The 15466-nt window shown below is 39.2% G+C and overlaps 1 protein-coding gene across 4 annotated transcripts in view; it reads right to left on the bottom strand.

Moving 5' to 3' along the window:
* Positions 1-7226: 7226 nt before the first annotated feature.
* The window catches only part of ARAP2 (ArfGAP with RhoGAP domain, ankyrin repeat and PH domain 2), a 190379-nt gene continuing 182139 nt past the window's right edge, over positions 7227-15466 (bottom strand). For all 4 annotated transcript variants that reach the window (XM_024731747.1, XM_024731749.1, XM_024731750.1 and 1 more), the window contains one exon: positions 7227-8445. In XM_024731747.1, the coding sequence (XP_024587515.1) occupies positions 8086-8445 (360 nt within the window). In that variant the 3' untranslated portion in view covers positions 7227-8085. The remainder of the gene's footprint in view (positions 8446-15466) is intronic.

Here is a 15466-nt window from a genome sequence, read left to right as displayed (position 1 = left end):
TTTTTCTTTATTCTGCTCTGCAGTAGTTATTTCCACTACTTTATCTTCCAGGTCACTTATCCATTCTTTTGCCTCAGTTATTCTGCTATTGATCCCTTCTAGAGTACTTTTAATTTCATTTATTGTGTTGTTCATCATTGTTTCATCTTTATTTCTTCAAGTCCTTGTTAACTGTTTCTTGCATTTTGTCCATTCTATTTCCAAGATTTTGGATCATCCTTACTATCATTATTGTGAATTCTTTTTCAGGTAGACTGCCTATTTCCTCTTCATTTGTTAGGTCTGGTGGGTTTTTATCTTGCTCCTTCATCTGCTGTGTGTTTTTCTGTCTTCTCATTTTGCTTATCTTACTGTGTTTGGGGTCTCCTTTTTGCAGGCTGCAAGTTCGTAGTTGCTGCTGTTTTTGATGTCTGTCCCCAGTGGCTAAGGTTGGTCAGTGGGTTGTGTAGGCTTCCTGGTGGAGGGGACTAGTGCCTGTGTTCTGGTGGATGAGGCTGGATCTTGTCTCTCTAGTGGGCAGGTCCACGTCTGGTGGTGTGTTTTGGGGTGTCTGTGGACTTATTATGATTTTAGGCAGCCTCTCTGCTAATGGGTGGGGTTGTGTTCCTGTTTTGCTAGTTGTTTGGCATAGGTTGTCCAGCACTGTAGCTTGCTGGTCATTGAGTGAAGCTGGGTGCTGGTGTTAAGATGGAGGTCTCTGGGAGATTTTCGCCGTTTGATATTATGTGGAGCTGGGAGGTCTCTTGTTGATCAGTGTTCTGAAGTTGGCTCTCCCACCTCAGAGGCAGAGCCCTGACTCCTGGCTGGAGCACCAAGAGCCTTTCATCCACATAGCTCAGAATAAAAGGGAGCAAAAGTAGAGAGAATAATAGAAGTATGAAGAAAGAAAGGAGGGAAGGAAGGAAGGAAGGTAGGAAGGAAGAGAGAAAGAAGCAAAGAAGGAAGACAAGAAGGAAAGAAAGGAGGGAGGGAGGAAGGAAGGAAGGAGGGAAGGAATGAAAAAAGACAGAAAGAAAGAAGATACAGTAAAATAAAGTATAATAAAGTTATTGAATTAAAAATTATTTACGAAAAAAAACAAGGGACGGATAGAATCTTAGGACAAATGTTGGAAGCAAAGCTATACAGACAAAATCTTACATCGCTCGCGCCCATTTCTGGGGTCCGCGCTTTTAGCCGCGGCTCGCGCCCATCTCTGGGGTCTGCGCTTTTAGCCGCGGCTCGCGCCCATCTCTGGGGTCCGCGTTTAGCCACGGCTCACGCCAGTCTCTGGAGTTCGCGCTTTTAGCCACGGCTCGCGCCCCTCTCTGGAGTTCCTTTAAGCAGCGCTCTTAAACCCCTCTCCTCGTGCACCAGGAAACAAAGAGGGAAGAAAAAGTCTCTTGCCTCTTCAGCAGGTGCAGACTTGTCCCCGGACTCCCTCCCGGCTAGCTGTGGTGCACTAACCCCTTCAGGCCATGTTCAAGCCGCCAACCCCAGTCCTCTCCCTGCGCTCCGACCGAAACCCCAGCCTCAGCTCACAGCCCCTCCCGCCCCAGCGGGTGAGCAGACAAGCCTCTCGGGCTGGTGAGTGCCGGTCGGCACCGATACTCTGTGCAGGAATCTCTCCGCTTTGCCATCTGCACCCCTGTTGCTGTGCACTCCTCCGCGGCTTTGAAGCTCCCCCCTCTGCCTCCCACAGTCTCTGCCCACGAAGGGGCTTCCTAGTGTGTGGAAACTTTTCCTCCTTCACAGCTCCCTCCCACTGGTGCAGGTGCCGTGCCTATTCTTTTGTTTCTGTTTTTCCTTTTTTCTTTTGCCCTACCCAGGTACGTGGAGAGTTTCTTGCCTTTTGGGAGGTCTGAGGTCTTCTGCCAGCGTTCAGTAGGTGTTCTGTAGGAGTTGTTCCACGTGTAGGTGTATTTCTAGTGTATCTGTGGGGAGGAAGGTGATCTCCGCGTCTTACTCTTCCGCCATCTTCAAGGTCCCCCTCCCTTGTTCTTTGATCATCTTTTCAATCACTACCCTGAACTCTTTCTCAGGTACATTGTCTATACCCACTTCACTTAGTTCTTCTGGAGTTTTATCTTGTTCCTTCCTTTGGAATATGTTCCTCTATCATTTCATTTTGCTTAACTTGGTTTTTATGTATCTGGTAGGTTATGTATCTGGTACGTTTCCTGACCTTGGAGAGTGACATTTTAAAGGAGAAGTCCTATGCATGCCAGCAGTGCAATTCTCTCTCTTTGCCAGAGCTATATGCTCTACGGTTCCACCCCATGAGGGCTGTATGGATCTTTGTGTTGTGGCAGGCTGACTAGCCTAGAGCAGTTCCTGTCTCTTGTTGGGATCATTGTCCTTCAAGCTACTTTATTATACCATGACTTCATTTATTCAACATATCCTTCAGTAGTGACTATAGGCTATGTTATAGGCACTGTTCTATATACTGGGAATATAGTGGTGAACCTAAGATTCTGCACTGGCTGAGTTACATTCTGATGTAGCTAATTAGACCATTAACACATATACTAATAATATGTAAATTGTCAGGTGATAAGTCCTATGATGTAAACAAAAATAAGATAAAGGGGATAGAAGATGATGATGTCATTTTATATGAGATGTTCAGAGGAAGTCTGTCTGGTAAGGAGACATTTAATGATGCTTTAGATATGGTATATTTGAGATGACAGTTGGACACTCAAGTGGAGATGTAAATTACTCAGTCTTGAACCCAGTGAGTAGGTCCAGACTGTAGTTAAACAGATGGGATAGCTGGAAGATGTACTGTATTTAAAGCTATGAGATTGGATGAGTATCCAGTAGAGGATCAGAGAAGACTGACTAGTGAAGGAGGAAAACTACAAGATAATGGTGTCCTGGAGACCAATCCTAGAATGTATTGCACAAAGGAGGGGAGACAAACTGTATAAAATTGCTACAGATAGTGATGGGTCAAGTATGATGATTGAAAACTGACCATTTAGATTGGCAATGAGGTTGTTCTGACTTTGAGAATAGTAGTTATGGTAGAATAATGGGAAACAAAATGTTGAATGAAGAGGGTTTAAAGAAAGAATGGGAGGGAAAAAGTAGAAGGCAGGAAGTGAGACAAATTTTACCAAGAGATTTGTTGCAAACAGAAGTCAAATGAAGCATTAGCTGGAGGGGAAGATGAGATTCCCTCCAATGAGATATGTCACTTTTTTCTGAGCAATATTAGTGATGATCTGATCTCAGGATCATGGTTTGGCTTATCTGGGTTGATTGAAATGACTTTTTGTCTCTCCCTAGTTTAGTGAATGCTCAGTTATTTAACTGAAGACCTCTCTGTGTTGTTCTTTGAAAGGATTAACAATATTTTCTATCAATCCAGTTTTGGGAACAATCAGCATCTTCACTTTTCTGGAATAGTGGTTCTTCATGTCATAGAACTTGGATCTTACAAGCAGCCCCAAACTGTAATTTTGCTGGGCAACAATTTTGAATCGTTTGTGCTGTATTATTTCAGTATTAAAGTTATTTAGCTAGCTGACTTCTAAGTAGTTACATCTCAAAATGCTCTCTTATCCTCCATTAATCATTATGATAGGTGTAACTCTGATGTAGTATTACAAAGTTATTCTGAGATGTGGGATAACAAGAGTGCAAGAACTAGTGCTTGAAAAAAACAGGGGGCATTCTGCTCATCTGATACCTATATTAACAGATTAATATAAAAGTGTACTAGGGCTACCATTAACAAAATTCCAGACTGGGTGGCAGAAATAATAGGAATTTATTTTCTCTCAATTTGCTTTGGAGGCTAGAAGACTGAGATCAAGATGTTGGCAGGTTTGATTTCATCTGAGGCCTTTCTCCTTGGCTTGCAGATGGCCGCCTTCTTGCTGTGTCCTCACATGGTTTTGCCCCTGTGTGTTGTGTGTCCAAATTTCCTCTTCTTATAAGGACACCAGTCAGATTTATGAGAATCCACCCCAACAACCTCATTTTGACTTAATCACCTCTTTAAAGGCTCTATTTCCAAATACTTCAAATTTGGGGGTACTAGGGGTTAGGGCTTTAGCATATGGGTTTTGGGGAAACACAATTCATCCTACCACCTGTGGTAATCTGTTCTATTAGTGTATAACATATTTTTAAAGGGATGAGAAAAAAATAAGCAATTTGAAGAACAGTAGTAAGAAGTAGCAACTTAGACCAAATGAGAGCTAGAAAAACTAATAAATTAATAAATAACATTTACTACACCTCTACTATGGGTCAGGCATGTGATATACACACACATATAAAAATATGTATACAGTCATCTCTCAGTATCTGCAGGAGATTGGTTCCAGGACCTGCTACTGATACCAAAATCTGAGGATGCTCAAGTCCCATAGTCAGCTCTTCATACTCATGGGTTCATATCTACAGATTCAGCCAACCATGAATAGCACATTAAGTTTTCAGTCACAGTTGCCTGAATCTGTGAATGCAGAATGTGTGGATACTGAGGGCCAACTGAATACTTATTGAAAAAAATCCACAGATAGGTGGACCTGTGCAGTTCTTTCCCTTGAACAATCCGGGGGTTAAGGGTGCTGACCTCTGCCCAGTTGAAAATCCTTATGTAACTTAGAGTTGGTTCTCCCTATTTGTGGAATCAACCAACCATAGATTATGTAGTACTGTAGTATTTACTGTTGAAAAAAATCTGTGTATAAGTGAACTGGCACAGTTCAAACTTGTGTTGTTCAAGGACCAACTGTATATGAGTCATACAACAAGGTCAGTGTTATTCCCACTTCTTCGATGAGGACATTTAGATTCTGAACTTTAATAATTCACAAAAAGTCTTAAATCTGTACAGGTATCTCAATTTTTAAAAATGTTACATTCAACATATAGTAGCCATGGCAGAGAAGATAAGGATATACAAAATAATTTAAAACATTTAACAAAAAATAATAACTATAAAATGTAAAGCAGATAAATTTTAGCTATCTACAAGATTCATTTCTGTGATGTCTATTTCCAAATGATTAGAAATAAATGTGATGATTGTACACATAATAGGATATCCACATTGTTGATAATATTAAAGTCTTGGTGCAAATTTTGATGAGATAGTGAAAGTTTACATTTTCTTCTCCCCAGATTATCAAAAGTTTAAGAAAATGTGCAAATATCTGGATACTACCATCTATCCAAATAAATTTGGTGCATTTTCAAAAATACTTCCTTTTACAATATAGTTTATTTTAGGATTAAAAATTATCAAATGTAAATGCAAATTAGCAGCTAATATAGTTATGTGCACATCATATTTTTGCTTCAATTACTTTTGCTTAGTTTTATTAACTTTAGTTAGGGCTCTAGAAATGAGAGTACCATCAATCTGTTTGTGTCATGTCTGCATATATTCATCATTTAAAAAAGAACAATATTCATACTGACATGTTTGAAAAAATGACAGCTAGTTTGAAGTGTATATTAAATTCAGATTTTTAAAAAAGCAAAAAGGAAAGGCAATCTATTTGATTTATTTCTCTATTTTGAAAAGTTGAAAGTGGTTATTTTGAAAACAGTCACACTCAAGTGGACTTGTAAAACAATTTTAATTTTTACTCAAAATATATGAGAGGTCATCATTAGTCCTTATCTTACACTTGAAAAATGGAGACGATTGTACAGGAAGGGAAGGGAAACAAGTTATTCGATTTTAAGCTCAAGTTTCAAAAGTATTCAAATAAGGCAGGTAAAAAAAAAGATACTTTCCCATTGTCCAACATAATTTTCATGTCTCCTTATTTCATAAAACATAAATATCATTTACCAGAAATAATAGTTTATTTTAGATTTTTTCCTAAATACCATGATTTCTTGCTTTTTAAAGGAAGGCTCCCCAGCAGTGCCACCTATAAACTGACCAGCAGTTTCTCTCTTTAAAAAAATTCCAATCTATGTGGATTTAAAGAATAAATATCACACCCCCATGGTAAACTATTTTATCACCACCATATATAAGTGATCAGTATTTTTCAATGAAGAAATTCATAGCATTAAACTGTGTTATACTGCACTATGATTGGACTGACTGAAGTATGGGCCTCTGTATACAAATTCTGATAAGACACCTGAAAAGCAGGGGGAAAAGGAAATGGAAACTTACACTACATTGAAGAGACTGTGTGCACAGGACCTCGCATGGATGCCACTTGCACTGAGTGCAAGTGGAATAAAGCTAGGAATGAAGCTTGGCTACCTAAAATAATTTTGATCAAAATAATTTTGATCAAAACTCACCAGACCTAATAAAATTCTAAAGAAACTGACAAAAAGTGCTACCCCTAATGTCACCTATAACTAGATAGTATTGTCTGTGAGGAAAATAACTCAGTAGGTGCTCTTTATGTGGAAACAAAAATAGAGGGCTTTGTCATTATTCATCAGGCACAGGGAGGAGACTGCTGCTTTATTAAAAACAAACAAAAAAAAGAAGACAAGGTTAAAAGTGAAGTGGTAGCCCCCAGAAGTATAGTATCAATTGTTACTCTTAACTCCTACCTCCAGGTGGCCATATGTTGTACACTTCCAGTAAATTCTGACTCAGTCTTACCTAATAAGAAATGAACATACAAAGAAAAACAATAAACCAACAATAAAACCCTGTGATGATGAATGTTGCTCATTCCAAAATGATAGTAAGGAACTCTAAATAAAAAAAAACCAAAATTGCTTGTATACAGCAACAGTGCAAGTGTCATCCATGCCAGGTCCTGTGCACACAATCTCTTCAATGCAGTATAAGTTTCCTCTCAGCAGCCACCTGCAAAGAACTGAAGTGTAGTGAATGGATTTGCACTGCAGCTGATTCACTGACACTGTAAGGAAGAGTGGCCAGTGCCATTATTCATGTTTAGTGGCTGAATACTAATCTTGGGAAATACTTAGTCACTAGACTTTTTTCTTAACAAGCAGTTTCTCATAACAAGGTCTGGTCAACAGTGAACTAGAATGAATCTCAACCTGACCTCCTTGACTTTTAGGACATTTTTAACTCTGCCTCTTTTTTTAAATGTCGGTTCATTGGTTTATTATTTACTTACTTTTGGCTGTGTTGGGTCTTCGTTTCTGTGCGAGGGCTTTCTCCAGTTGCGGCAAGCGGGAGCCACTCTTCATCGCAGTGTGCGGACCTCTCACTGTTGTGGCCTCTCTTGTTGCGGAGCACAGGCTCCAGATGCACAGGCTCAGTAGTTGTGGCTCACAGGCCCAGTTGCTCTATGGCATGTGGGATTTTCACAGACCAGGGTTCAAACCCGTATCCCACGCATCGGTAGGCAGATTCTCAACCACTGCGCCGCCAGGGAAGCCCCCTCTTTGCCTCTTTTAAAGTGTGGTTTGATAGGCAGCCACTAAAATAAATCCTCCCCCTTTTCAACTTACTTCCTTTTTTTCCCCTAAGGTTGGCCCTGTGTAAACCTAAAAACATATGGTAACTTTATATACAAGGTTTCTCAAAGTGCAAAATGTGTTACATATAATTTCATAGGCTTCATTTATACAGAGCATTCTATACAATACAGTACAGTTTGCGATTTCTGTTCATAAATTTACACCACTTAAACAACTACAGTTGACCCTTGAACAATGTGGGTTTGAACCGCCATGGGTCCACTTATACATGGACATCTTTTGATAGTGAATCCTACAGCACTACATGATCCACAATTAGTTCAGTCCACAAATGCAGAGGAATTTTGTATAGAGGGGAGGGGGCTAACTACAAATTATGCATGGATTAACACACCAACCCTTGTCCATGTTGTTCAAGGGTCAACTGTACCTCAAAAGGTTGGCCACTCAAAGTAACCCAGTGCCTTCCTACACAAGGTTAATATAGCTGAACTGTACAGGCTTTGTTCAGAACAAAACACAGTGAATTTACACTTATATATACATACATAGTTTAAAATGCTCTTTAAATGGTTAAGGATAGCTAGACAAATCTCACCAACCATGAAATATATTTTGGTTTCTGGTTTGCACACATACATTGTACACAATATTTAAAAAAATAATTTGCAAGACAAGTCATTTTATTTATTTTTACACCATCTACTCAGGCTGTGACTCTTTTGGAAGGGTTCTTGCCCGCTGTAGAACCACACTAAGCTCTTCGATGACCTTTGGTGGTAACTTATTATTAGAGTCCAAAGTAGCTTTGCCATTCCTGTCCTCAGTCTTCCTCAATGTCTTTAGGCCTTTCTGGCCTTTCTGTTGCCCTTGAAGGACCTCAGCCTCTGTGTCCTCCAGACAGTTGAAACTCCAATGTTTTCTGGTTCGATTTCGAAGTTTCTCATCCTTGTGCTCCAGGCACTGGGCCACAATGGAGGCTCTCTCCCTTAAGGTGCCATCCCCAGGCTCTTGGTCACGCTTTGCACTGAGCCGTAGCCTTTCGAGTTCTGCTTTTGCACTCTAAAAATAAAACAAAACATCTCACAGGGAAGCAAGATCTGGCACACTTTTTTTAAAGAATACTCTGCACATAAAAGTTGATGCTTCTTGTATTAGAATTTATTTCTATGATTTAGGTTCTAACATGACTTTGGTACAAGCAGCATGTCTGAATTTATAGACTGACCTTAGAGCTACAAAATCAACTGAAATGGAGATCATGGAAATTCATTTTAACAAGCATTTAACATACCACTTCAAAGATGTCTTTCAAGTTAGTTATTCAAATTGACTCTCATTTCAAACTTGCCTCTTCCAATTCAGGGCCACTTATATGTGTCACATATTCATGCATCTGTAATTCCTACAGTGTTATACCCAAAGGACAGAGGAAAAAGGGAGTCTCTGTGGCCATGAGTCCAGGAAATGCTCTGTACTACAGATCCCTCTTTGAGAGTCACAATACATATTAGCATATTAAAGAAGCTAAGAAATATTACAGCAGAAAAATCTGACTTCTTTTTCTATTTTCTCTTCCCCAAATATTTGACTAGTGAAATCTTTTGCCCACATAATGCCCTATTAGAATCCCACAGAAATATATACTTATGAAAATACTGAAAGGTATATATAGTTGTGTATTAAAACCCACTTTTGTATCAATGGATTAAAGTACACATTCATTCAGTGAACTTTAAGTGCCTACAGGTACCAGAAATCCATCGAGACACAACTTGCATTGGGACAGAGGTGCACTTTGCTAACTAGTGTCCAGGGTGTCTTGTGACTGGGCAAGTACTGGCATCCAGAACTCTCATGAGATTCTCAAAGGTGACTACAACCTCATCAAATGTAAGATAAAAGAATGAACAACAGAGAAGCAAGCATCTAGTGGATATGGAGCCACAGCAAAAGGCTACCCAAAAAACTGGGTCAGGGCAGGAAGGCATAGTCATTTTTCTTTTCACAAACAAGAATTGAAGGAATTTCTTCAATATTTCCCTAGTGAAAATTGAAAAGCACAGAAAGAAGAAATCCAAAGAAAATTTTTTTATTATATTACAAATGTTTGAGAGAGAGAAGATGAAATAAAAGGGGCAGTATATAATATTAAGAATGGGACTATTTTGCAGATGGCAGAGTAGTAGGACGTGAGCTCACCCCTTCATAGGAAAACACCAAAAATCACAACTAACTGTTGAACAACCATCAACCAAAAAAAAAGCCAGAACCTACCAAAAAAGATACCCTACATCCAAAGATAAAGAAGCCACATGAGATGGCAGGAGGGGCACAAATGTGATAAAATCAAATCCTATATCTGCCAGGTGGGTGACCCACAAAACTGGAAAATAATTATACCACAGAAGTTATCCCATAGGAGTGGAAGTCCTGAGCCTCACATGAGGCTTCCCAGCCTGGGGGTCTGGCAACAGGAGGAGGAGCCCCCAGAGAATCTGGCTTTGAAGGACAGCAGAGTTTGATCACAGGAATTCCACAGGACTGGGGGAAAACAGAAACTCCACTCTTGGAGGGTACACACAGGGTCTCATGCACACCAGGACCCAGGGAAAAAAAAGGAATAAACTCATAAAAGACTGGACCAGACCTACCTGCCAGTATTGGAGGGACTCCTGCAGAGGCAGGGGGGAGGCTGTGGCTCACTGTGGGGGACAAAGACACTGGCAGCAGTAGTTCTCAGGAGTACTCATTGGTGTGAGCTTTCCTGGAGGCTGCCATTTCCTCCCCAAGACCTAGCCCCACCCAACGGCCTATAGGCTCCAGTGGTGGGACGCCTCAGGCCAAACAACCAACACAGCACCATCCATCAGCAGACAGACTGCTTAAAGTCTTCCTGAGCATGGCCCTGCCCACCAGAAGGACAAGACTTAGCTTCACCCACCATTGGGCAGGAACCAGTCCCTCCCACCAGGAAGCCTGCACAAGTCCCTTAGCCTCATCTACCAGAGGGCAGACAGCAGAAGCAAGAACTACAATCCTGCAGCCTGTGGAAATGAGGTGGCAGAGGAGTATTTCCCAGATGAAGGAACAAGATGAAACCCCAGAGGAACAACTAAGTGAAGCAGAGATAGGCAATCTACCAGAAAAAGAATTCAGAGTAATGATACTGCAAGATGATCCAAGCTCTCAGGAAAAGAATGGAGGCACAGATTGAGAAGTTACAAGAAATGTTTAACAAAGACCTAGAAGAACTAAAGAACAAACAGAGATGAACAACACAATAACTGAAATGAAAAATACACTAGAAGGAATCAATAGCTGAATAGCTGAGGCAGAAAAACGGATAAGTGAGCTGCAAGACAGAATGGTGGAAATCAATGCTGCAAAACAGAATAAAGAAAAAGGAATGAAAAGAAGTGAAAACAGACTAAGAGACCTCTGGGACAACATTAAATGCCCCAACATTCACATTACAGGAGTCCTGGAAGGAGAAGAGAGAGACAAAGGATTTGAGAAAATAATTGAAGAGATAATAGCTGAAAACCTCCCTACCATGGGAAAGGAAACAGTCACCCAAGTCCAGGAAGTACAGAGAGTCCCAGGCAGGATAACCCCAAAAAGAAGATGCCGAGACACATAGTAATCAAATTGACAAAAATTAAAGACAAAGAAAGAACATTAAAAGCAACAAGGGAAAAGAGACACACATACAAGGGAACTCCCCTAAGGTTAACAGCTGATTTCTCAGCAGAAACTTTACAAGCCAGAAGGGAGTGGCACAATATATTTAAAGTGATGAAAGGGAAGAACCTACAACCAAGATTACTCTATCCAGCAAGGCGCTCATTCACATTTGAGAGAGAAATCAAAAGCTTTACAGACAAGCAAAAGCTAAGAGAATTCAGCACCACCAGACCAGCTTTGCAACAAATGCTAACGGAACTTCTCAAAGTAGAAAAGAAAGGGCCACAACTAGAAACAAGAAAATTACAAATGGAAAAGCTTTCTGGCAAAGGCAAACATACAGTAAAGGTAGGAAATCATCTGCACACAGATATGATTACCAAAACCAGCAACTGTGAGATGAGGAGAGCACAAATGCAGGATATTGGAAATGCATTTGAAATGAAAAGACCAGCAACTTAAAACAATCTTGTTTGTATACAGACTGCTATATCAAAACCTCATGGTAACTGCAAACTGAAAATCTACAATAGATACACTCAAAGAAAAAGGAATCCAAACACAACACTAAAGTTAGTCATCAATTCACAAGAGAACAAAAGAGGAAGGGAAGAAAAAAGAGCTGCAAAAACAAATCCAAAACAATTAACAAAATAGCAATAAGAACATATATATGAATTACCTTAAATCTAAATGGAATGAATGCTCCCACCAAAAACAGACTGGCTGAATGGATACAAAAACAAAACCCCTAGGGCTTCCCTGGTGACACAGCGGTTGAAAGTCTGCTGGCCGATGCAGGGGACACGGGTTCGTGCCCCGGTCCGGGAGGGTCCCACATACCGCGGAGTGGCTGGGCCCGTGAACCATGGCCACTGAGCCTGCGTGTCCGGAGCCTGTGCTCCGCAACGGGAGAGGCCACAACAGTGAGAGGCCCGTGTGCCGCAAAAAAAAAAAACAAAAAACCCCTATATATATTCTGTCTACAAGAGATGCACTTCAGATTTAGGGACACATACAGACTGAAAGTGAGGAGATGCAAAAAGGCGTTCCATGCAAATGGAAATCAAAAGAAAGCTGGAGTAGCAATACTCATATCAGACAAATAGGCTTTAGAATAAAGACTGTTACAAGAGACAAAGAAGGACACCACATAATGATCAAGGGATCAATTCAAGAAGAAGATACAACAATTGTAAACATATAAGAACCCAATATAGGTGCCTCAATATATAGGGCAAATACTAACAGCCATATAAGGAGAAATCGACAGTAACCAATAATAGGGATTTTAACACCCCATTTTCATCAATGGACAGATCATCCAGACAAAAAATCAGTAAGGAAACACACTTTAAATGACACAATAGACCAGATGGACTTAATTGAGATTTATAGAGCATTCCATCCCAAAGCAGCAGAATACATATTCTGGTAATAGTTGCACAACCGTGTGAATGTAATTAATGTACTATGCACTTAAAATGGTTAAAATGGAAAATTTTATGTGTATTTTATCACAGTACAAAAAAAAATGAGAGATTAGTAAAAATTATGGCTATTTAGCATAGGAATGTGACTGGGAGTTTCTAAATATGAATCTTACTAAAAAGTTTCACACGACATCTATTACAGAAAATCAAGGATCAATATAGAGTGGTTTTATATATTATACAGTTCTCATTACTTTTCAGTTATCAGCAGTAAGACTTTGGGACGCTCTTAGATGCAGAATTTAGAGGCCAAATATTCATACATGTAATGCTGAAATTTCAAGTAAAACTATGATATTAGCCTAAATGACATAACCTTATACAAAGGTGGGGAGGCATGATGAAGTGAACTGGTAGAAATCAAGAGATGGTAGTGAGTGCTTTGCATGAACAATATGGTGTGTGGAGTGCCTTTGCATGTTGTGGGGAAAGAAAGCCAAGGCATCAGTACTGTGGAAAGAAGGGCATCATTTATGTGCTGCACTATCCTTAAGGTCTTAATAATTTAAAAAGAAATACTGATAAGGTATGAAATTAGGAGAGTAAAAGGTAGGCTGGTCCAGACGATGCCAGTTTGTGTCAGAGGGCATTTAGAGAAAACTGTTTGTTTAAATGGAAATGAGGATCTGAAATGGAGTGTGTCTCCCAGCAGAGAGAACACCCCCCCTATGAAGTAAGGGCTTTTATTATCCCTAGGAGCTTACAGATAAAAGCTGAGCACAATGAACATGATGAAGTAGGTACCTAAGAGGAAGTAGGAGGGCCGTAGGTAGCATCTAGCTTGTACATTCTTATGCACTATTTGCCTCTTCATGTATGATTTCCTTTGTCAACAACTTACTTCCTCTGGCTTATTCACTAGCTCACTACTAATTTACTCAATAAATTTTGGAAGTCACTTCCTCCAGGAAGCCTTCCCTGCCTGGAGGAGGTATTCGCATACAAGTTTCTACTGAACCTCATGAAAGCAAGACAGCTCATGGAATGGGAAGTCACCAAATTCACCAATCTGTCAACAATTTGTTTGAAAAGCAACGCTTCTTGAATATATCTGTTGATATGATTATATATATATATATATATATATTTGGACCGGGGCACAAACCCATGTCCCCTGAATTGGCAGGTGGACTCTCAACCACTGCGCCACCAGGGAAGCCCAATATTACTATATTTTTTTCTTATGAATCTACTCTTAGTAATACTTTGTCATTTTATTAATATATTTTCTTATGTATTTACATAAATCTAATTCAACAAATATTTTATTGGTTCATATGAAAACTTGCAATTCTAATTTTGTCTTCTTTTTAAGAATTAAATTTTAAAATTTGTTGAATTACCACATTTACTAAATTTACAAAAAAGCTTGGTTTAGTTTACTAACAAATTTTCTAGCAATTAATATTTCACAAAATTGCTTTTGAAGCCTTTAACGATTTTGTTACAGTTTTTGTACAGTTTTCTGGTCTCAAGTATGCTAAAAAATAATTGTCTCTGAAATTCTGAATTTGGGATTAAGTAAGAAATTATTATATATTTAATCATCACCTCAGTTCTGTACTGGATACTGGTTAATGTATTTTGATCCTAATAATTTATTTTTTGCTTTGCTCTGTAACCAATCCTGAGGCACTGTCAGGAGAAGCTGGAGTCACAGTAGGACATATCTACTCCCTATGTTTCTGTGTTCCCTAATCTGGGTTCTTGGGAAACATGACTCTTAAAATTTTAAGATTCCAGATTAGCTGAGGAATCCATAGTTCTGCAAAGCAGTTTATTAGGAAGAAAAACCTGTAAGTGCAGAATGGCAGGAGGGACAAGCTCCTGAGTTCTTACTGTCTTATTCCTCCTTTTGATCACAGCAGCGCATAAGGACTGAACAGGCAACAAAGGGAATAAACCATTATTTCAAAGCTTTTATCTTCTGGAGAAGAAGCATATTACAGTGAGATAAATGTTCAAGGAAAGACAGTCATGGAAAAACATTTAAAAAAAATCTGGTCACTAAATTAAAATGGCTTTTGTCTTTCAAAAATTATTCCTGTTACACCTGAAACTAACACAACGTTGTGAATCAACTATACTCCAGTAAAATTAAAAAAAAAAAAAAAGTTATTCCTGTTTGGAAAGCAAGGAACTCACACAGCTTAATGGCCAAACCTAGGCTCCAAGAAGAAATAACAGTATCTTTTACATGCTTTTCTTTTTGCTTTGAGGGACTCATTTAAGGCCTTGAAATGCACATTAGTTGCAAATTGTCTAATGAGTTTTGAGTGCAAACAGCCTATGTCTTTTTCCTGAATCAAGACTGATGCTACTTATGGTCACCCTGCCCTTCAAGGTGAGAAGGAAAGCACACAGTTTTCATGAAAGATGCCAAATCTTCTTTATTGATGCTCAGGGGTCATCTTGCAGTTCCTTATATTAACTGAGACACCCCATCGGTTCCCAGCCTCTGAAATTTGATTGTGTTACTGGAAAGTCTAATTACCATGGCTCCAGACATTCTGCCATGGGCTCATTCTAAGGAGGTTAGAAGTGAACTTGTAAGGCTAATTTGAGACTGTGATTTTTATCACCAGAACTTCTATATACATATTTAACATTCTTGGCCACTTTAGGAATAAAAACAAAAAGTGGTATTGTACATATTTAATTGAGTGGTCAATGACATTATTAAAATTGATCATTTAAGAGAAGTTAATAAAATATAAAACTTCAGAGAGTGGCATAGGGTTATTCGTAAAGTTTTCTTGATGGATGTTATTTTTACTGTGCTTTTCAAAGTGCTTATTACTGTGCTTTTGAAACCAATGAAGTAATTAATGCATTTAATCACATTAAGACATAAGAAAACAAATGCTATGATTAATATAAAAACAAATAAAATCCTAACCTTA

The sequence above is a fragment of the Neophocaena asiaeorientalis genome, unplaced genomic scaffold (genome assembly GCF_003031525.2).
Source record: "Neophocaena asiaeorientalis asiaeorientalis breed wild unplaced genomic scaffold, Neophocaena_asiaeorientalis_V1.1 scaffold39, whole genome shotgun sequence".
Classification (NCBI taxonomy): Eukaryota; Metazoa; Chordata; class Mammalia; order Artiodactyla; family Phocoenidae; genus Neophocaena; species Neophocaena asiaeorientalis.
Note: the sequence above shows the minus strand (reverse complement) of the source record. Positions and strands in the feature narration are given on the sequence as shown.